The sequence below is a fragment of the Mobula birostris genome, chromosome 1 (assembly GCF_030028105.1).
Source record: "Mobula birostris isolate sMobBir1 chromosome 1, sMobBir1.hap1, whole genome shotgun sequence".
Lineage (NCBI taxonomy): Eukaryota > Metazoa > Chordata > Chondrichthyes > Myliobatiformes > Myliobatidae > Mobula > Mobula birostris.
The window spans coordinates 78051575-78075518 of NC_092370.1; the positions used below are offsets into that span (position 1 = coordinate 78051575).

Consider the following 23944-nt stretch of genomic DNA (forward strand, 5'->3'; position numbering starts at 1 on the left):
CTTGGCCTCTACTGCTGCCCGTGGCAACAAATTCCATAGATTCACCACCCTCTGGCTAAAAAAATTTCTTTGCATTTCTGTTCTGAATGGGTGCCCTTCAATCCTTAAGTCATGCCCTCTCGTACTAGACTCCCCCATCATGGGAAACAACTTTGCCATATCCACTCTGTCCATGCCTTTCAACATTCGAAATGCTTCTAAGAGGTCTCCCCTCATTCTTCCGAGTTGTCGGTGGCAAGTTTTTCACTGTGTCTGTACCTCACTGTACTTGTCACATGATAATAAACTATGCTTAACGTACATAATGTTTATTTGCTTCCATAGGGCAGAAGTGAGAATAGGCTCCTGCACTAGCAGCTACTGTCATCAAGAAATATCTTCGTTCCACTGAGTGTGTGCTAACCATCCGCCACCCATTTACAGCGACCTACACTAATCTCATCCAGAGCACCCAGAGGAAACGCACAAATAGACATACCCACGAAGCATCCTGTCCGAATGCGTCACAGTTAGGTATGGCAACTGCTCTGCCGAGGCCACAAGAAACTACAGTTTTGGACACAGCTTAACACATCATGGAAACCAGCTTCCCCTCTACGGACTCTGTCCACACTTCTCACCGCCTTGGTAAAGTCGCCAACATAATCAAGGACCTCACCCACCTCAGACATTCTCTCTTCTCCCCTCGCCCATCGGGAAGAAGATACAAACGTAGCACCAGGCTCAGGGAAAGCTTTTATTCTGCAGTTATATCGAATAGTCCCCGCTACAGTAAGGTTAACTTTTGACCTTATAATCTACCTCACTATGGCCTTATTCTCTGCCTGCACTGAACTTTCTCTGTAACTGTAACACTTTATTCTGCACTCTATTATTGTTTTCCCCTCTATTACCTCAGTGTACTGATGTGGTGAAAAGATCACAATGGAAGACATGCAAAACAAAGTTTTTCCACTGTACCTCGGGACATGTGCATTAGCAAATTACCAATTACACAAGAACATGCAAATTCCACATATACTGAGGTCAGGATTAAACTCTACAGAATATAGAAAGGCCTCAATAAAATGGGCATGCAGAGGATGTTTCTAATGGTGGGAAAGTCGAGGACTGGGTGGAAAGCATCAGAATAGAAGAACGCCCCTTTAGAACAGAGATGAGAACGAATTTCTTTAGAAGAGGGTGTTGAATCTGTGGAATCCACTGCCACAGGTGGCTATGAAGGCCAAGTCATTAGGAATTTTTAAAAGCAAAGGTTGATTAGAAAGAGTGTCAAAAATTCCAGGGAGGGGTAGTAGAGAGGGGTTGAGAGGGAAAATAAATCAGCCATGGATGAATGGCAGAGCAGACTCTATGAGCCAAAAGGGCCTTGCACTGCTCCTGTGACTTACAAATGACCAAAGCACAGTTTATCTTCTTTTGTCCATCTTTGTATAGATTTTTGTAAATTCTATTGTATTCTTTACTTTTACCTGTAAATGCCTGCAGGAAAATTAGTCTTAAGCATAGTAAATGGTTCCATATACATCCTTTGACAATGAACTTACTTTGAACCTTGAATGTCTGATGGGCGTCAGGCACTGAGGCAACTGCCTCTGCCAGCAGTGCCACTGGACTGCCAGGCAGCCAGAGTAGATGCAGGCGTGGGTGATGGGTGAATGAGATTGGGCCCCTCCCCTCCCGGAAACCCTCGCACCCTCACCTGGTCCTCCTCACCGCCACCTTCCTCATCGTATTTCAGGATGTTGTCTCTGACGTCGTCCTCAGGGTCGATTAACAGCTGCTTGGCTTGCCTCTCCTTGTCTCGCCGCTTCATCCATATCACAAACAACAAGACCAAGACTGGGGAGGGAGGGAGAAATCGGTATCAGTACAGGAAAACGGTAGCAGCAGCAAAACCATCTAACTGCTCAAAGTCTCCTGCTTCGGGCTGGATGAAAGGACAGAACAATTCCCACCCACCCCCACCCCAAGGGCTGAATGGCTCACTGTATCATCTGCACACAATCCGGCAAAGACTGATGCAACACATTTGGGGATAGCAGCGGAAAACATTGCAAAAGACACAATAAGCCAAGCAGCATCCAAGGAAAGAGAAACAGATGATGCTCCAGCTGCAGTGTCCTTCAGAAAACAGCACTGACTCACAGAGAGGCCTTCCTGCCTTCTGAGTCGGTGCCGACCCTCAAGCTCCAACTTACATCGATCCTACAATCATCTCTTTTTTAATTCTCCCCACATTCTTTATCAACTCCTCCCGTGTTCTCCTACTTGTACATGCATGAGAGCAATTCACTGCAGCTAATTAACCTACCAAACTGCACACAGAACAGTACAAACAGGAACAGGTTCCTCAGACCAAGAGTCTTTGCAGAACTAATTAAGCTAATAATTAAACACCTAAGCAAACTAACCCCTTCTGTCTGCACAATGTTTATTTCTCTCCATTCTCTGTATACTCATTTGCCTATCTGAGCCTCCTAAAATATCTTCCTTGGTTTTGCCTCCACCACCATTCCTGGCCGCACAATCCAGGCACCCACTAGGCTGCACATCACTTTTGAACTTGTCCTCTCTCACCTTCAAATGTATGGTCTTTGGTGTTAAGACATTCCAACCCTGGGAAAGAGATTCTGGCAGACAGCCCTATCGATGCCTCCCACAACTTTATAAACTTCTATCAAGTTTCACCTCAGCCTCTGACACTCTGGAGACAACAACTCAAGTTTATCCTCCTTCCCCTTGCACCTCTGTAAAGATGCATGTCCATTTTATGTAAAGGATGAAGGAGACCCAGGTTACTTACTGAGCAGAATTATGATGCAGAGGAGGATTGCAATGATAGCGCCTGTTCCCAAACCAGCAGCAACAATAGCTTCAACTGAGGTGCAGTCCCCATTCTCATTACACGGACAGACTTTGATCAGCAGCACAGACGTGGCAGACATGGGTGGGTTTCCAGAATCCATGATCATTATTGGAACCTCATAGATGCCATCGTCTAGGAATCCAATCTTCAGGCTCAGCTGTGCAGAATCTCCTAAGTAGTGGAAAGATCAATTTGAATGTATTGTCATAGCTCGAGTGCACGGGTGCAATAAAAAATTTACCTACAGCGGATTCACAGAGCATAACATTACATATGCAGCTTTCACAAGAAAAAGAAATGATTCTAAAATTATACAAGAAAGACCATAAGACATAGGAGAAGAATCAGGCTATTCAGCTCATTGAATCTGATCTTATCTCTCTCAACCCCATTCTTCTGCCTTCTCTAGGTAACCTTTGATGCCCAGACCAATCAAGAACCTATCAACCTTTGCTTTAAATATATCCAGTGATTTGGCCTCCGCTGTTGTCTACAGCAATGAATTCCAGATTTATTACTCTCCAGCTAAAGAAATTCCTCCTCATCTCTGTTCATAATCGTACTGAATGGCGGTGCAGGCTCAAAGGGGCTGAATGGCCTACTCCTGCACCTACTTTCTATGTTTTTATGTTTCTAAATGGACGTCTATCTATTGTGAGGCTATGCCCTCCAAAACCCCACGCGATAGGAAACATCCTCTCCACATCCACTCTATTTAGGCCTTTCAATATTTGATAGGTTTCAACGAGATCCCACGCTCTTTCTGCTAAAATCCAGTGAATACAGGCCCACGGCCATCAAGAGCTCCTCATATATTCACCCTTTCATTCTCGGAATCATTCTCATGAACCGCCTCTATACCCTTTCCAACGCCAGCACATCTTTTCTTAGATAAGGGGCCCAGAAGTGCCTTATAAAACCTCAGCAACACAACATTGCTTTCATATTCTAGATCTCTTGAAATGAATGCTAACATTGCATTTGCCTTCCTTACCACTGACCCCACCTGCAAGTTAACCTTTTGGGGAATCCTGCACAAGCATTCCCAAGTCCACTGTTCCCATGCAGTAACTGAAACGCTCCCGTGCATGTAGACTTTGCTGCCGCACAGCTGGAAATTTCTTTAATATAATGTTCATACAATTATGACATACCCTGTAATTAATTATGAGTTAATGAAATTTTCTAAATAATAAACATACCACAATCTTTACCTTGAAACATTTTAGAGCTTCAATGTATACACATTGTCAGTGGGTGAAGTTACTGCACTGTTACAATTTGGAACAATAAACTCAGAAAGGAAGTTGGTAGCTCATTGTTAATAATCCGCCAGCCCAAGTGCTGAGAACATCTCACTTTTCCCATTGTGCCTGCCAGTTGTTGCCCGCCTGATTTTACTTGTGCTGTGAGCTATCGTTAGTGTTTGGTTGATGTGAAAAATTAAGTAATCTTATAAGAAAAATAAGTAATCTTTCAAAAAAATCATAATCTACAATTTTTTTCATAAAAGTTGTTAGAACAAAAAATATTTAAAGAGCTGCTGTGTAAAAACTTCCTGCTCAGAGTAACAGTTGTTTCATGTAGCTGTGGAAAAAAAAATTAGAGAAAACTTTGGACAAATCCCTTTACATCTCAGATTTTTGAAATTTCTTCCCATTTAGAAAATAATCTACGCCTTTATTCCTTCTACCAAAGTGCATGACCTACTTCCCTATACCGTACTCCATATTCCACTTCTTTGTTTATTCTCCTAATCGATGTAAGAGTTTATGCAGATTTTCATTTTTAAAGCATTAGTGACATTTAAGACTCTTGTAAGAAAAAAATGAGGGTTATGGGAAGGATTAGATTCATTGTGGAGCGAGTTAAAAGGTCAGCATAAGATCATGGGTCAACAGGCCTGTACTGTAGTGCACTGTTCTATGAGAACAAGCGGACAATCAGATACTTAAATACCACCTGCAGCTGAAATCCACCTGGGAAAGAGCTCAGTTTCCATTCTGTTCTCTGAGCAGCAAACTCTTTCCATCCGAACCTGAAAACCCCAGCTACATTTTTCTTTCATCCATGTGCCTATCCAAGAGTCTTGGTTAATAGTAGGGATCCATGGAATAAAAAAGTTTGGGAACCCCTGCTCTTAAATGTCCTAACTGTATCTGCCTCTACCACCAGCCCTGGAAGTGTGTTTCATGCACCCACCATTCTCTGCGTAAAATCAACTCAGACATTCCTTCCTATACTTCCCTGCAATCACCTTAAAATCACCTCTCATTTTAGCCATTTCTGCCCTGCTTCTTATCTTCTTGCACACCTCTATTAAGTCACCTCTTTTCGTCCTTCGCTCAGAAGAGTAAAGCCCTAGCTTGCTCAACCTGTCTTCATAAGACATCCTCTCTAATCCAGGCAGTACCCTGGAAATCTCCTCTGCACCCCCTCTAAAGCTCCCACATCCTTCCTACAATGAGGCAACCAGAACTGAACATAATACTCCATTTAGGATGAAAACAAACTTCTGGAGGAACTCAGCAGGTCAGGCAGCATTCGGGGAGGCAAAGGAATGGTCGAGACCCCACATCTAGTCCTGATGCAAGGTATTGCCCTGTAATCTCAATCATCCCTCTAGCAGTTTGATTTTTGTTCCAGATTACAACATCTGTCATCTCCCGTCACCATGGCAGCATCGAGCAGCACAGCACAGGAACAGGCTTTCCACAACAATGGTCTGCCCGACTGATCGGTATCAGAGTCAGATTTATTATCATTGCCTCGTATGACGTAAAATTTGTCGTTCTGTAGCAGCAGTACAGTGTAATAAAAATTACAGAGTAAATAAATAGTGAACAAATTCTGGATTGCTGATGAGAGAAAAGTTTCTGAATCATTGAATGTGTGTCTTCTGGCTTCTGCACCTGATGGTGGTTGTAAGAAGGTTTGTTCCTGGATGGTGAGGGTCGTTTATCATGGATGTCACCTTTTGAAGTTGTTCTTGATGCTGGGAAGGTTTGCGTCCATAATAGAACTGGTTGAGTCTACAAACCTCTGTTAAAATAGTGATTACATTCCCCACTAATCACATCTGCCTAGTCAATGTCCAAATTCCTCCATTCCCTGCACATTGATATGTTCATAAGGAGGGATAGTTATTCACTCATAGGGTCGTGAATTTTTGAAATTATCTGCCTCTGACAGAGTCATTGAGGCTGGGAACGACAGATTCCCCAAAGATCACCAGAAGCTGTACTTTGTTAGGAGCTCGGGGAGATTTGGTATGGCCAGTCCATCCCAAAAAAACAGCCTCCATCTCCACTCAGTCAGTTTCCACTTTTTACTTCCTCGATTCCCCATCCCCGATCAGGGAAAAGATTCAAAAGCTTAAGAAAACATCCTGCCAAGCTCAAGGACAGCTTCTACCCCCCCCCCCCCACCGTCATCAGACTCTTGAGTGGACCCTCATACACTAAATGATGAACTTGATCGCCCAGTCCACCTCGAAGTGTCCTTGCACTTTATTTGTCTGTCTGCACTGCACCCTCTCTGGAACTGGAACACTAGACCCTGCATTTTGTTTTTCCCCTTTTTGCTATCTCATTGTAATTATGATCCATCTGGATGGCACACGGAGTTTTTCATTGTAGCTTAGTACATGTGAGAATAACAAATCAATTGCAGTTATGTCCCTGAGAATGAGAATGGGAACACATCGTTTAACCCAGGGGTGGCCAACCTTTTATATTCCATGCATCAATTTTTTCACACACGAGTTCAGATGCGATTTTTTCACGCACGAGTTCTATATTAACATATTTTTACAAGAATTGAACTGGGGTAGAGTTGTATGGCGCATCTGAACTCGTGAGTGAAAAAATTGACTCATGCAATGTAAAAGGTTGGCCAACCCTGCATTTAACCTATGGCAGTGCTTTGTCCTCTTACCATCAAGACGAGTTATAGTCCAGTTCCGCCTCACATCTGCTGGTGCATCAGGCAACTCGAAGGCGAAAGGCCCAGTGTTGGGATCAATGTCCGGATCGATAGCTGTGATGTTAATGGCATTGGGATCGGGCTTCTCACAGATGGAGACTTCTTCTGGGGACACTTGTGGAGCATTATCATTGTCATCCAGCAGCAGAATCTGCAGAGTTCCTGTCCCAGTAGCTGGAGGGATGCCTGCAGAGTACAGGAGATGATTAGAAGCATCTTTGTAATATGCTTGGATGAACTTTGAGAAAAGACAACAAATCCTGGCTTTTTAAAGATATTTTAAATTCTTCAGGCTGTCCCCCTCATTGGGAAGATCTGCACTTATTGCCCATGGCCACCCTTGACAGCCCTCCACAGTGATGCTGAGGAGGGGAGTCCCAGGACTGAGCAATATTGAGATGGAAGTATACCCAACACCAGGTTGCTCCCTGGGTTATGTCAGGGTTCCATTCCTGTGAGCGGTTCATAACCAGAGTTCTCACCCCGTACCAGTATGTAACCAGGTCTATCCTGCCACTCTGCCACATAGATATGTAAGATATTTGTAAGCTGGGGAGGACTGGGGTATTCTAAGTCAGGCTGCAGATAGTAATAATCCCACACCTGTATTCCTCATGACTCAAACCAGTACAGTACCAGTAGAACTTCACTTCAAACAAAGGTCTTTCATCTATGTTGTATTTCATCACTCAGCAGGCCGGGAGGGCTTAAAGCAAATCAGGAACATTTTACACAGACAATTCACACTAGGTCACAGAGTATTTGAGGGATTTTACACCACAGGCAAGTTAACCACTGCCCCTGTGCCTGAAAGGTGCAAATGGTTTGGTGTCATATGGGATCAAACCTCCATTAAGAAAACCCTGGGTCAGGTAACACTTCCACCCCCCCCCCCAAACATTTGTTGTAGAAGAGGCTGGGAAAAGCTCAAAGCACTGCAAAACACAAGCACAAATGTCTCCGTTCCATTCACACTCACGCTGCAGCCAACAACATCAGAACTAGAATGGTTAACATTTTAGTTAATAATCTCTAATACCTCCAGTTGACTGAGTGAACCAGCTAGTTCTTCTACAGATGTATTGTTGAAGTAAGCTGACTGTCTGCTTCTCGGTCCGGTAAAACAGTTCAAATGCACAGAAACACAAGAAGTGGCACAGAGAGTGGGCTTAGCCCACTACATCACAGGAACACCCCTCTCCACCATCGCCAGCATCTACAGCGGGTGCTGCTTCAAGAAGGCAGTAACCAAAGGTGCCCAACATCCTCTCAGTGTTACCGTCAGGCAGGAAGTACAGAAGCCTGAAGTCTCATACCAACACATTCAAGAACAGCTACTTCTTTTCAACTAATGATTCGAGAACAACCATTCAGTTCTAAATCAACTTGCACAAACCTAATCACTGCCTCAGTATAGCAACATTATGACCACTTTCCACTATGGTGGGTACTCTTTTTATGCTACAGACAAGAGATTCTGCACAGGCTGGAAATCTCGAGCAACACACCAAAATGCTGGTCTGTTTATTCCCCTCCATAAATGCTGTCTGACTTGCTGAATTCTTCCAGCATTTTGTGTATGCTCTTTTTATTCTACTTGTGATCTTTCTTTTAAAAATTGTGCATAATTTATGTTTAATTTATTGTTTTCGAATATTGTTTTCTATTATAAGTAGTATATATGCTTGTGAGCAAGTTTTTCATTGCATCTGTGCTCTCTTGTACTTTTGGATGTGACAACAAACTCGACTTTGGGAGTGCTGATGAATGTTAGGATGCGGCTGCTGTGTTTTTGGAGGTGGGCTTTCACTGCCTTGTAGAACATTGTTTGCTGCATCTGTTTGTGTTGGTACAGATTACCCTTTGCAGAAGGTAGCGAGGAACAGATAACCCAGCGCTGTTTGAAGATGCAGCATAGTATCAGGTCCTTCCAGCCCAGTGAACCCACATCATCCAATTCCAACCACATGACCTACTAAACTTAGGTTTTGGAACATGGGAGAAAGTCTGAACACCCAGAGGAAATCCACGCGGTCACGGGGAGAACATACGAACTCCTTACAGATAGCATTGGAATTGAACTCTGGTCACTGGTGCTGTAATAGCATTACTCTAACCGCTACACTACCATGTAACCCCTTGATTTTGATGGTCATCAGAGACAGAAGAACTGGAGGATGGGAGGGAGTTACTGGCTGTGGTCATTAACGGAAGGTGCAACGATTCTCCATTCATAGAACCTCTGCCTGTCCACTCCACAACAATTCAAACAGAAGCACAAGGGTCCTGGACCTCTTGTACTGTTCCAATAGGCACACCAACAACCTTATTCCAATGTTTTTCCAGGTCCATCTGACCATAAGACCTGGGAGCAGAATGAAGTCATCCTGCCCACTGAGGCTGCTTACCATTCAATCATGGCTGATTTATTTTCCCTCTCAATCCCATTCTCCTGCCTTCTCCCCTTAACCTTTGGCACTTTTATCAATCAAGAACCTATCAACCTCTACGTTAAATATACTTAAGTAGGGTTGGTGGGGGATGAAGGCATTTCCTCCAAATACTGGAACCCAGGAGAGCTGAGGTTAGTGGAACAGGGGAGCCAAGGCCAAGCTCAGATCAGCCATGACCATTCCGAATGGAACAACAGGTTCAAAGGGCCAAATGGTCAATTTCTTCTGCTCTGTTTGCCAGACCAGTCACAGCTGACTTGCAGGGACCCTTGCCAATGCAAGTATTAACTAGAGACACAATTAAACTTACCCAGACCATTCTGGAGGGAGATGAAAGTTTGCCCAGACTGTGCAAGGATAGGTGATTTCCTTTCTTGAAGGACATTAGTGAACTGGGTGCATTTTTACAAATTATTCAGTATCATTGCTCCCCAGTGACTCCCACCAATTTCTACAGATGCACCATAGAAAGCATCTATGTTTGCATCACAGCTTGGTATGGTAACTGCCCTGCCCATGACTTCAAGAAACCAATCTACTTTGTCGTGGTGCTTACACCTCTGTCCACCTTGTTACATACTTCATAGATATATTGTGACTGTATTAGGAGGATGATGTAATGGTCTTGGAGGTCACATCATGTAATTTTCCTGCCAGTGAGGTCACATGATGACCTGTTCTCAACAGATATATAAAAGGGAGGCCTCTGGTGATGCAGTTAGTTTTTTTTCAGTTTAGTTTTGTGTTAGATACTCCATTTTTGCTGTGTATTCCACTTATGACACAGTTTTGTTTTAAAGTGGAGTTCTACTTTCTATTCTAAGTAGTATTGGAGAGTGAAGACCTTTATAAAAGTACGAGACCCGAAGGATTGAGAGAAGTTGGTGTCGTTCGGCAGTTTCGTAAAGGTCGACCTTATTGATTCTTCGGTCAAGAGACAGTGACCTGCATCTAAGATAACTCCTGCCAAAAGAGCAAGGAAGTTTGTGCAAGGGTCGCTCGCCAGGAAAAAGGTCAGTTCCTTTTAAGCCGTCTATTTCTGTCGTCGTGAACCCTGCGGACAAGACAGGTTCTGGCTGGGATCAGCAGTAACGACACGTCTTCGAGGAATTCTTTACTTCAGGAAAGTCTCTCCTAATTGACTGCATAAATCTCTCCGACTTTCAAATTTACCATTCTAAGAACTGTGTTCGAATTTACCACTTTAAGAACTGTTTTTGCATTTACCCTTTTAAGAACTGTTCCAGAGTTGCCGTACAGCGGTTAACTTCCGGTTAAGTTAGTCATTTAAATACACTTCCCTATTTTTGAGCAAAGTTTAATAAATGTTTGTTTGTTTTTATAAAACCTGACTCAATTCTATATTCATTGTTGCTGGTCACGTGACAACCTGCACTGCACTTTACACCCTGGTTCAAAGAAACGTTTTCTTGTTTCTATATACATTATATAGTTACATATGTTATATACATGTACACAGTTAAATGACAATAAAATTGACTTGACTTTCTCTGTATCCTTTCACGCTACTCAGCATTCTGTGTTTTATTCTACCTCAATGCACTTATGTATGGAGTGATCTGTCTGGATGGCAAACAAAAGATTTTCACTGTATCTCAGTACATGTGAAAACAATAAACCAGTTACCGAGACTAGTGTTTCATTTTGGGTTGCTTAGTAAACTAAATTTCAAGTCCTCAGTTGCCCTGGTGGGATCAAAACAGATATGTCCAGATTGTCAGTCCAGGCCTATCAATGCTGATGGGTTACTGTAATTGGCTGCAGAGAAACAAGCCACTTAAGAATTCCAAAAGGTTCACACTAGTTTCTTCATATTTCCTAGCTCACCTCACCCCCATCAACCCTATCCAATCTCTTCATGCAGTACAGAAATAGGCCTTTCACCCATCTGGCCCATGCCGGCCAACATGCCCATCCAAGCCAGTCCCACTTGCTTAAGTTTGGGCCATAATACTCAAAACATTTCAAACCCATGGACCTGTCCACTTGTTATTGCACCTGCTTCAACCACTTCCTCTGGCAGCTCATTCCACACAGTAAATACTATCACCATTCTGTAAAAGTTCTCTCTCAAAGTTCCTAGAAAAACTCCCCCCTTTCACCTTAAATCTGCACCTTTTAATTCTTGATTCCCCAACCTTGGGAAATGACTGCATTTTCAACCTGTCCATGCCCTTCATGATTTTATACACCTCTACAAGAATGTTCCTCATTCTCCTAAGCTCCATAAAGTCCTTTTTTAGGCTCCATAAGGAACTTTGTTCTTGCCTGAGAATCTCAATTGCTTGAGTCCTGGGAATATCAATAATTATTTCATCACTCTTTACAGTTTAGCAACATCTTTCCCATAGCAGGGAACCAAATACTGAACACAATTCTCCCAAGGTGGTCTTAAATCAATCTGAGCTGGCCCTTTGCAATGTGCTACTGCCACAGGTAAAGCGTTTGAGAGAGCACTGGTCTCAAAAGCACGTCAGAATGGGAGAGATATGGGCAGCAACAACAGGGTCTGCTGGAAGAACTCAACAGGTAATAGCTTATCCAATCTCTTCCTGCAACGCCGTCTCTTGAGTCCTGGCAACACAGAATAATAAGTGGGACAGCCTGAATTTGACACACCAGTCCAATTGAAATGATGCAGACTAAATTAGCTGAGACTGCTTTTCTTATTATTTGCACTTCCAGTGAATAACTGAGGTCAAATTCAGCTCTTGTTAAAATTAGGTTCCTTGAGTTGTCTGTAAGCTCCAATTACTTTGCACACAAGAGATTGGTGTACTATGTTATTGCTGTGTTGTTGCTATGCTGCACTCCGTACATGTGATAATAATGAACCAATCCCAATTCTACTCCAGAATTCACCGGTGGGAAAAAGACACCCCAAATACCCCTCCTCCCAGTGCTGCATTCTCACAGATACTGTGCAGCCACTCAGTTAACAGGCAGCAACACATTCAACTACCAACCTCAAATGGCCAAAGGCTGGGCAATAAAATGTTGCCTTTACAATACTGTACTTGATCAGGCACAACAACTTCTTGTACGCAAAATAAATTGGGGTTTATAGACCACACAAGAGAAAGGCTTTAACAATAACTCTATTTGACCTCAATCACTCCCTGGAAGTGTAAATGATAAATGAAATAGTTTAAAAGAACTTTTGACTGAAACATTTTAATTTACATTGTGTTGTTAGCTATACATAATTTGTGTTTAGGTAAACAATACCGATACCCAGCAAGGACAGAAAATGCCAGAAATACACAACAGCTCATAAAGTATCTGTGGAGAGAAAAACAAATTTCATGTCACAGATCATCTCTTTGTAACCTGTAAATTAACTCTCAGTAGACTGAGCAGGTCAAGCAGCATCTGTGGAGAGATAAACAATTAACATTTCAGCAAAATCCCTTTCATTCTGTTTCTCCCTTTGTAAATAAGGTCTGAGCTGTTGAGTATTCTGGGAACTTGGTTTCATTTCACACCTTTTCAGACAGTGCTGAAAATACTCAAAAGGTGAAAGTGTCTGTGAAGACAGGAAACAATTCCAAAAAAACATATACGAGAGAAAATCTGCAGATGCTAGAAATCCAGGCAACATAGAAAATACTGGAGGAACTTAGCAGACTAGGCATCATCTATGGAAAAGAGTAAATGAGCTGAGATCCTTCATCAGGACCCGAAAGAACGGTCTTGGCCCAAAACCAAGACATAACATACCACTATCTGCTGCCAGGAAAGTTGCGTTGTACATATTGTTCTTAACGTACGGAGACTCTCGATCCAGCTCAGCAATTGTAGTAATTTGACCAAGTAGGGGATCGATTTTTAGCCAGTTTGCTGGATCTGACAACTTTGAATATCTAAAATTTAAACAAGAAATTTACATTCGCTTCTTAAAAACTGCTTGTTACTTACAGCATTACAAATCAAACTATATGGAGACCCTTCCGCCCACAGTCATGCTAGCTCATCTATTAGTCCCACCCTCTTACTCAGCTCCGCCACATTTTCACACCGGAACAAAAAAAAAGCACATTCTGCAGAGTCACAGAACATGGAAACAGGCCCTTCAGTCCATCAAGTCCAGACTGACCCTCCCACCCTCTGTATGCATCATAGCTTGGTACAGTAACTGTCTGGTTGAGACTAAAAGAATCCACAGAGTGTGGGCACAGTTCAGTCCATCACAGAAACCTGCCGACATTTCCCATTGTCTAAGGGCAGACAACATAATCAAAAACACCACCCATCACAGTCACTCTCTCTTCTTCCCCCTCGACTAAGGCAGGAAATATAACATCTTGGGAACAAGTACCACCCGGCCCAAGGGCAGCTTCTACTGTGCTAAAGATGAGTTCAATCTCTCAATCACATACCTCACCATGACCTTGGCACTGTATTTGTCTCCCCGCACTGCACTTCCCTGTAATGCTAAATTCTGCATTTGTTTTCTTTTTGCCACCCCAAAGTAAGGATAACAGGCAAACAGAATTTTTTCAGCTGTATTTTGTTAGAAGTGACAATAATAAATTAATTCCATTTTATTCTCCCTACATCCAGATTGGACCAGCCACCCACACATTAGGGCAATTTACAGCAGCCTATTAACTTATGCCTCAGGATGAGGGACGAACCGGGGCACTTGGGGGAAATCCACTCAGCATGCAAACCCTACCAGTCAGGATTGAACTAGTTTCCCTGGAATTGTGAGGGAATTGTGCATGGATTCAGGGGAGTGGTGGGGGGGGGGGGGGTGTAACCTTAGTTAGCCCATCACATCTAGACAAGATGGGCAGAAGAGCCCAATGTGTCATCCCACACCGTTAGATGGAAGACACTATACCTCAGTGTCTGTTGCGTGTAACGGTCTGGGTCGTCCGCTGTGAATACCGTGAGGACCCTGCCCTCCGGAAGTCCCTCTTCCTGCCGGATCAGCTTCGGGTTTGGAACGAACTGCGGGCTCTCATTCACGTCAATGACATTGATGGAGACGGTGGCTGTTGACTGGGGAGGGAGCTGGATGCCTTTTGTCAGGGGGTCTTGATTTTCCACAATCACTGTCAGCACAAAGGCTCTGCTGGTTTCATAATCAATAGGCTGTGGGAGAAGAAGGGGAAAGGTGAAAAAAATCCGCAAACCGGCCTCCCACCCAGGGACTCTGCTTACGCGCCTTGGGAAAGCAGCCTGCCTAATCAAAACCCCTTCTACACAGAGCAGAAAACACAAAAGCTTAACAACGCGCACCATCAGACTCAAGTATAGGTTCGACCCTGCTGTTATCAGACTCTTGAACAAAACATGAAAAATAAAGATAAACTTTGTCTCACTCTATCTTCTCTTGGCCCTTGCATTACTTTATTTTTCCATCTGCACTGCACCTTCACTGTGACTATAACGCTAACTTCTGCATTTTTTTCCCCCCGTACTACCATGTTGTGATACATTCTGTGAACACTTCATTAGGTACACTTGTACACCTGCTCGTTAGTGCAAACATATAATCAGCCAATCATGTGGCAGTAACTCAATGCATAAAAACCATGCAGACATGGTCAAGAGGTTCAGTTGTTGTTCAGACCAAACATCAGAATGAGGAAGAAATGTGATTTTAAGAGACATTGACCATGGAATGATTGATGACAGACGAAGCAATTTAACCATCTCAGAAACTGATCTGCTGGGATTTTCATGGGCAACAGCCCCAAGAGTTGACAGAGAATGGTGTAAAAATCTGTGAATGGCAGTTCTGTGGGTGCAAATGCCTTGTTACTGAGAGAGGTCAGAGGAGAACGGCCAGACTAGTTTGAGCTGACAGAAAGGCAACAGTAGCTCAAATAACCACGAGTTACAATTGCGGTGTGCAGAAAAGCATCTCTGAACATGCGTGTCAAAAACTGGTGGATGGGCTACAGTAACAGAAGACCATGAACGTAGATTCAGCGGCCACTTTATAAGGTACAGGAGGTACCTAACAGAGTGGCCATTCAGTGTATTATATACGTATGGAATGATCTGACTGGGTGAAACTCAAACAGAATCTTTCACTGTGTCCGTGTACATCAGACAATTGTAAACTGATTACCAAAAACACATACCATTTCAAATTGCTAACAGCTTTATTCCAAACCATGAACCCAACACACTCCAATAACATTGTGAGGCAGCTGAATCCCAAAGTTCAGCAAAATATGGACTAAGTGCTGGTAAACAGGAATAATATCAGTAGGCATCTACTTGGCACAGATGGACTGGGCAGAATATTTCTGTGCTATTTGACTGTGACTTACTCTGACCCACAAGGTTGATAAGAGCACAGAGTATCAGAGTTTGCAACAGGATCTGGACCAGCTGGAAAAATGGCTGATGGAGTGGAATGCAGACAAGTGCAAGGTGTTGCACTTTGACAGGATCACCCAGGGGAGGAGGTGCACAGTGAGCAGGAGGGCACTGGGCAAATGGTAGAACAAAGAGATCTGGGAAAACTGATTCCTAATTCCTTGAAAGTGAGGTCAAGAGTAGATAGGATCGTCAAGAGATTTTGGCTCATCGGCCTTCATAAGTATTGAGTACCGGAGTTGCAATGTGATGCTGAAGACATTGTCAAGGGCAGATTTAGATGCAATTCTAGACACCTACCTACAAGAAGGATAAATAAGATTGAAAAAGTAGAGGGAAAAATTACAAGGATCTGCTGGATCTCAAGGGCCTTGAGTTACCGGAAATGGTTGAATAGTTTAGCACCTTACTCGCTGGAGGGTAGAAGAATGAAGGAGATTTGATAGAGCTATACAAAATTACTAAGGGGGTAAGCTTTTTCCACTGAGGTTGGTTGAGACAATATATCTAGAGATTTATAGTTTAATGATGAATGGTGAAATACTTAGGGAACCCAAGTGGGAACTTCTTTATTCAGAGGATTGTACAAGTGTGGAAGATGCTCTCTCCACAACTGGTGATGTGAATTCAATTATAATAATTTAGAGAAGTTTGGAGAAGTCCATGGATGGAAGGGGTATGGTCTGGGTGCGGGTCAATAGGACTAAACAGAAAAGCACACTGGCAGACGATCGGTCGAAGGGTCTGTTCCTTTGCTTTTGTCTCTATGACTATGTCATCAAAATTTTATTAAGTTGCTCAGGAGACAGAGGCTGCAATTGCTAGAATCTGGAGCCTGAGTAAGATCTTGACCCAAAATATTAACTATCCTTTTGCATCTACAAATACTGCTCAACTTGCTGAGTTCCTTCAGCAGTTGAGAAACTGAAAGGTTTACAGGTAGATAAGTCACCTGGACCGGATGGTGTACACCCCAGGGCTCTGAAAGAGGTGGATGAAGAGATTGTGGAGACATTAGTAATGATCTTTCACAAATCACTAGATTCTGAAATATTTCTGGAAGACTGGAAAATTACAAATGTCATGCTACTCTTCAAGAAGGGAGAGGCAGAAAAAAGGAAATTATAGGCTAGTTAGTCTGACCTCAGTGGTTTGGAAGATGTTGGAGTTGATTGTTAAGGATGTGGTTTCGGGGTGCTTGGAGGCACATAATAAAATGGCTTTAGTCAGCATGGTTTCCTTAAGGGAAAATCTTGCTGATAAAATCTGTTAGAATTATATTAATAAATAACAAGCAGAATAGACAAAGGAGAATCAGTTGATGTTGTGAACTTGGATTTTCAGAAGATCTTTGACAACGTGCCACATGAGACTGCCTAACAAGCTACCAGCCCACTGTATTACAGGGAAGATTCTAGCATGGACAGAGCAATGGCTAACAGGCAGGAGGCAAAGAGTGGGAATAAAGGGAGCCTTTTCTGGTTGGCTGCCGGTAACTAGCAGTGTTCCATATTGGGGCCAATTTTTTTTCTTCATACAGCATGTCAGTGCACGATTAGCCGGGGCATCAAAGGGTGTCGGGAGAAGGCAGGAAAGTGGGGATGATGGGATTGTTGGCTTTGTTGCAAAGTTTGCAGATGATACGAAGATAGGTGGAGGGGCAGGTAGTTTTGAGGAAGTAGAGAGGCTACAGAAGGACCTGCACCGATTAGGAGAATGGGCAAAGTGGCAGATGGAATAAAGTGTTGGGAAGTGCATGATCATGGTCATGCACTTTGGTAGAAGAAACAAAAGGACTGACTATTTTCCAAAAGGAGAGAAAATACAAAAATCTGAGGTACCAAGTAACTTGGGAATAGTTGTGCAGGATTCCCTAAAGGTGCTGGTGAAAGGGTAGAGTACCGATGGGGACTGGATTCGCACACACATCAAGAACTAGAGGGCATAGATTTAAGGGAAGAGGGGAGAGGTTTAAGAGAGAGCCAAGGGGAAATTTTTTCCACCAGGAATGTGATCAGAAAATGGAATGAGCTGCCAGAGTAAGTGTATATGGATAGCTATATGGTCCAGGAATGAAAGGGTTACTGTATGAGGAACGTCTGGCAGCTCTTGGGCTGTATTCCCTGGAGTTCAGGAGAATGAGGGGGATCTCAGAAACATTCTGAATGTTAAAAGGCCTGAACAGATTAGATATGGCAAAGTTATTTCCCATGGTAGGGGTGTCTAGGACAAGAGAGCATGACTTCAGGATTGAAGGACATCCATTGCGAACACAGATGCGGAGAAATTATTTTAGGCAGAGGGTGGTAAATCTGTTGAATTTGTCACCACAACTGGCCGTGGAGTCCAAGTCACTGAGTGCACTTAGGGCAGAGATAGATAGGTTCTTGATTAGCCAGGGCATTAAAGGGTATGGGGGAGAAGGCAGGGGAGAGGGGATGACAGGAAGAATTGGATCAGTCCATGATTGAATGGTGGAGCAGACTCAATGGGCCGAATGGCCTACTTCTGCTCCTTTATCTTAAGGCCTTATGATAAACACTATTTAGAGGGATATGGGCCAAATGCAGGCATGGACCAGTTGAGTTGAGGCAGCTGTTTCCATCCTGTAGGCCTCAATGAGGCCAGGCAGGCACACACAGCACCTCAAACAAGGTAGCATCCCCTCCACTGGAGGTTCAGCCTCCAACTGAAATTAATTCCACAATAAATGATACTCAAACAAGTTTGCTTTGCTATACCAGGCATAAATTTAATATTTTACTACTGATGAACTCCACAAATGGCACAATAATTAGGTGCAATAATGAGTGAAATTTTAAATAACATTTAATAAATGAATAGGTACACAGACAGAAGTACCTGGTCTGTATCGCTCAATCAAATGTACACATTCATCATTTCCTTTAATGTTCTAAAAAAGTCTTAAAATGTAGATGCGACAGAGGGCTCTGTCACTACTAGCCTTGGGCAGCACTGCAATAATCTTACAACCTTGAATACACACACACTCAGTGAATAACGGTTATGTCTATTGACACATAAATGTTTTTGGGTTGGGTGTCTGTTCATTTGAATGTGGCTTGAAATTCCAGGTAGGTCTCGACAAAACCAAGGTGCAGGCGGATTCCGGGCCAGTATTCCCCCCCCCCCCCCCCCCCAAGAGATGTAGAGCCCATAAAATGCCTATACATCACAGTAGCATTCCTTCCGAAACAGGTTATACGGCCCTTAAACATGGGCAGCTGATATGTCACAGAGCAAGATCCCGGAGACAGGAAGCTAGATAAATTCATTGTTAATGTTGCTCATTATACCTCTCACCACCTGTGTCCACTATATTCATCACAGTCATTAATTGCACTAATTGAATACTTTGGCAATGATTACCAATTTTACAGCTTACATTTAATGGTCATGCATATAAATGATACAATTCATTCTGGAACTGAAGGTAAGAGAGCAGAAAAAGACAGTCAATATTTAATGAAACACAAAGTAAAAGTGGAAATAGACTTGACAAGTTCATATATAAAAGATTTCCACCGCCGCCCCCCCCCCCCCCCACAACTGTGCTTCCCAGGTACACACTCGTATAGTTAACAGGACCAGCCAAAAATCTGGATTCCATCTTTTGCACAACGCTGTCACAGGTTGACTCCTAATTTCCTGGCGTGGGGCAGGACTCAGCCACATGGCAGAGAAGCCACTTTGGAATTGATTTGACAGCACAGAGGGGAGGTGTGTGAATGAGGGGCTTATGGTTGGGAAGGAGTGGAGAAGCATTGGAAGGACCATTTTTAAAAGTTAATCTTGCTGTGCTTCAGATAATCGGAGGCGGTAAAACAGGAACAGGTAGCCCACAGGTTATAATCACAGGACTGACACACCCGTACATACAAACAAGCTGTGATAGTTAAATTTCAGTCCAATATACATTCATATTTTGGTTCCTATGAACAGAACTCATTTCCCCTCTGCCTCTTTGCAATATTTGGCAAGCTGTTTTTAAAATCAGCCTTATGTGTTTGATGCTATTCAAACCCCCATCACTGCAGAGGTATGGTTACCTGGAAGAGGCTGCCAGGATGGCGTGCAAGCAGATACGAGAGTGGTGTGTAAGAGGCTGTCAGAGAGACACGTGAATATGAAGGAAAGAGAGACAGATGGAGAGGGATTTTATTATGATCTGATATAAGACCATAAGATACAAGAGGAGAATTAGGCCATTTGGCCCATCGAGTCTGCTCTGGATGATCCAATTTTCCTCTCAGCCCCAATCCCCTGCCTTCGCCCCATAACCCTGCAGGTCCTGACCAATCAAAAATCCATCAATCTCTGCCTTAAGTACATGTAAAGACAGCTGCTCGTTGCAAAGAATTACACAGATTTGCCTCTCTCTGGCTAAAGAAATTCCTCCTCAGCTCCATTCTAAAAGGACACCCCTCTTTTCTAAGGCTGTGTCCTGTGGTCTTAGATTTTCCCACCACAGGAAACATCCTCTCCATATCCACTCTATAAAGGCCTTTTACCTTTTGACAGGTTTCAATGAGGTCACCCCTCATTCTTCTGAATTCTAGTGAAGACAGGCCCAGAGCCATCAAATGCTCTTCATATGAAAGCCATTCAATCATGGAATCATTTCAGAACCTCCTTTGAACCTACATACATGGACATATGCAAAATTCAGCTGGTGAATGGGATAGTGTGATTTTACTAAGAGCTACCATAAACTCGAAGGGCAGAATGTCTTTATCTGGGTCATAAGAAAGTGACATAGCATGAGGACAAGAACTGTTAGTATAGGGAACAACTTCCTCCCCAGGCTGCAAGAACATCCTGCCACCACCCAGGCTCACCACGTATGAAGTGTGAGCAGCATTACCCTGCTTACTTTTTTAACTTCTGTCGCAAATGCACCTTGCTACTTGTTAATTTATTAGTGGTAATATTACTTTGTGTATGAGTTATATGTACGGTGTTGTGCACCTTGGTCTGGAGCAACTACGACTAATGTTTAAAGTTCAAATTCAAGTTTATTGTTATTCAACCGTGCACATGTATACCACCAAAAACAAAACAAAGCTACCGATCAGGGGCACAACCTGTGGACAATCGAGGGCATCTTCCAGAGGCAATGCCTCAAGGCGGCAGCATCCATCACTAAGAACACTCCACACCCAGGACATGTCCTCTTCTCATTACTACCATCAGTGAGGAGATACAGTAGCCTGAAGACCCACATTTAATGATTCAGGAATATCAGGTTTCTGAATGGACCATAAATACTCTGTTTGTTACATTTTTTGCAAGACTTATTTTGTAATATAAAGTAATTTTATGTCATTGGGCTGTACTGCTACCACAATTGCACTGGTCAGCGCCACCCCACTACTGAACGGACTTCAAACCTGACGTTCTCTGTAATGTGTCTCTGTATGTCCTCCCTCTGAAATGTGTGTGTTTCCTCCGGGTGCTCTGGTTTCCTCCCAACAGTCCAAAGGCATACCGGTTAGTAGGTTAATTGGTCATTGTAAATTGTCCTGTAATTAGGCTACAGTTAATTCGGGATCGTCGTGGATTGCTGGGCAGCACGATTCGAAGGTTTGGAAGGGCCTATTCCACACTGTATCTCCAAATAAAAATTAATAAAACAACAAATTTCACAGAATCTAAGTGAATGATAATAAATCTGATTCTGAGAAAGATAAGCCATAACTGTATTAGATTGTGAAGCAGGTTTGAGAAGCTCCATTATTTTATGAGCAGCAGGGCTTTGAATGACTGAGATTCAATGGTTCTGCCCTACAGCTCCCCCTGGTGACTGTGAGCAATATTTATCCTTCAACCAACCTCACCTTGGTCATGTGGTCACTCTCACTCTGGGAGTTTGCCAATCGAACAAGTGAGGCACATCTCTGACTACAACAGCTGCCATAATTGTGGAATAATGTAGGATATATGGCTCTGAAACAGGCCATTCAGCCCAACCAATTCATGTTGGACTCACCCCCCCCCCACCACTGGAGTCTGGAGTCTTCACTTAGTTTAATCCATCAGTGTGACTGATGCTCTGTATTCCTTTCACGCTTGTCCAGTCTCACTTTAAATACTATTGGTAAAGAAGTTTTCTCTGAATTCCCCAAGAACAAGATCCAGAAACCAGCCTATTTGACCTTTTGGAGACAATCCAATAATTCATAAAAACTATGGTCAGTTTTTTTAACCGCAGTGCCATTTTCCTGCATTATTACCAGATATCACAAATCCACTGGGCTTTGCTTTGAACCCAATGACCTCTGCTCATCTGCAGGGACCAAACCTTGCAGAATTTTATAAGGTATAATAAAACCTCTTATTCTTTTAGACTCTACAATGTTCTGCTGCTCATAAGAGTGCACCTGCCTCCTCTAGAATCAGTCAGATGAACCACTGCTATATTTCCTCGAGCACAAGTATACTTTTTTCTGAACATGCTCTCAGTGATGCCCTCGATAATTGCAGTAAGCTGAGTATGAGTAAAAGCCAAAGTACCATTTGGTTCCCTCATCAGCTGCTTGATATGTATGTTGGCTTTTAGTGACTCATGTTCCAGGGGGTCCCAGGTCCCAATGAACATTGACATCTCTCAATTTGTCCACCTTAAAAAAGTACTTTGCTGTTAGGTTCATCAGTGTGAATGATGTCACATTTTGGCAACATTACACTCCAAGTTCTTGACTACTCCCATAGCCTGTCCACATCTGAGATTTCTTGGGAAATCAGCCAATGATGTACAGTACTGAATTTGTCAATATGGAGCAGAGACTGAGTTTGTAAATCTAGCGGGAGCAAAGGATGTTGGTAATGGTGAGGGCAGAGCACCGTGGGAGGGGTGTGGGACAATAGGTAAGTGCCAAGGGTGTTTGCAGACACACCCAGCCCTAAGTCACCAGGAAAGGTCAATTGATTTGCTGATCATTACAGAATGTCTTTCTGATGCTTCTGTTCTTTTCTCTCGCTCTCTCGCGTGCTCTCACTCTCTCTCTGCCACGTTCCCACTCTCAGTCCACAAGAGACCCATATCAGAATCAGGTTTATCATCACTCATATATGACATGAAATTTGTTGTTTTTTTAAATGGCAGTACAATGCAGTACATTAAAATTACCATAACATTGTGCCATCTTCAGCACCCCAGCCATACATACACAAAAATATATATATTATATATGTAATATAATATACACACACAGACAGGTGTCCCCCACTTTCCGAACCTTCTCCTTACGACATTTCGCTTTTATGAAAGACCTACATTAGTACCTGATTTCGTTAACCGAAAGAGGATTTTCGCTTTTACGGAAAAAGACGCTCGCTTTAAAACTTGTGTTTACCCCGAGAAAGACTACCATGACCATGAAGCCTTGGGCAGGCAGGCATGTGCGCATGCGTGACGTGCGAATGTATGTACGTGTGTATGCATGACGTGCGTGTACGTGTGAATGCGTGACGTGCACGTGCATGTACACGCCGATTTTTTTTTCTTTTCGGTAAATCGACTTTGGCTCAGACTTCCCGATTCTGTTAAGTGAAACTACACTGTACATAATTCCTACTTAATATAGGCTGTGTATTTATCATATCATTCCTGCTTTTACTATATGTTAGTGTTATTTTAGGTTTTATGTGCTGTTTGGTATGATTTGGTAGGGTTTTTTTGGGTCCGGGAACACTCAAAAATTTTTCCAATATAAATTAGTGGCAATTGCTTCTTCACTTTACGCCATTTCGGCTTATAAACGGTTTCATAGGAACACTCTACACTCGGATAGCGGGGCAAACCTGTATATCTGAAACATCTGAAGCTCCTGACAGATGCAATAGAAACGCAGGTTGGTACGATCTTGAATCAGAGATATTCAGATTGAAATCTCAATGCACTGTAATGATTTGATCTGCATAAACAGTATGCAAGACAAGTTTTTCACTGCATCTTGGTACGCATGACAATAATAAACCAATCCCAATCTATCTCTTTTCAGCCCTTGCATCTTAGTGTCTGCCTGCACTGCACTCTTTACAACTGTTATGTTCTGGATTCTGTTATCGTTTTACCTTGTACAACAATGATTTGCTTTGTATGAACAATATTAAGACAAGCTTTTCACTGCATCTCAGTACCATAACAATAATAAACCAATTCCAATTTATTCGCACCCAACCTCTGCTTATAACCACAAGACATTTTGCAGCTCCTGGAAATTAAGAGCAACACGTACAAAATGCTGGAGGAACT

General features: G+C 42.9%; 1 protein-coding gene across 1 annotated transcript in view; it reads right to left on the reverse strand.

Moving 5' to 3' along the window:
- The window catches only part of LOC140197599 (cadherin-2-like), a 216447-nt gene that overhangs the window by 22061 nt on the left and 170442 nt on the right, over positions 1-23944 (reverse strand). The window contains exons 10-14 of the mRNA XM_072257807.1: positions 14174-14427; positions 13048-13190; positions 6806-7039; positions 2807-3040; positions 1703-1842 (exon numbers count right to left, since the gene is read on the reverse strand). Of these exons, the coding sequence (XP_072113908.1) occupies positions 1703-1842; positions 2807-3040; positions 6806-7039; positions 13048-13190; positions 14174-14427 (1005 nt within the window). The remainder of the gene's footprint in view (positions 1-1702; positions 1843-2806; positions 3041-6805; positions 7040-13047; positions 13191-14173; positions 14428-23944) is intronic.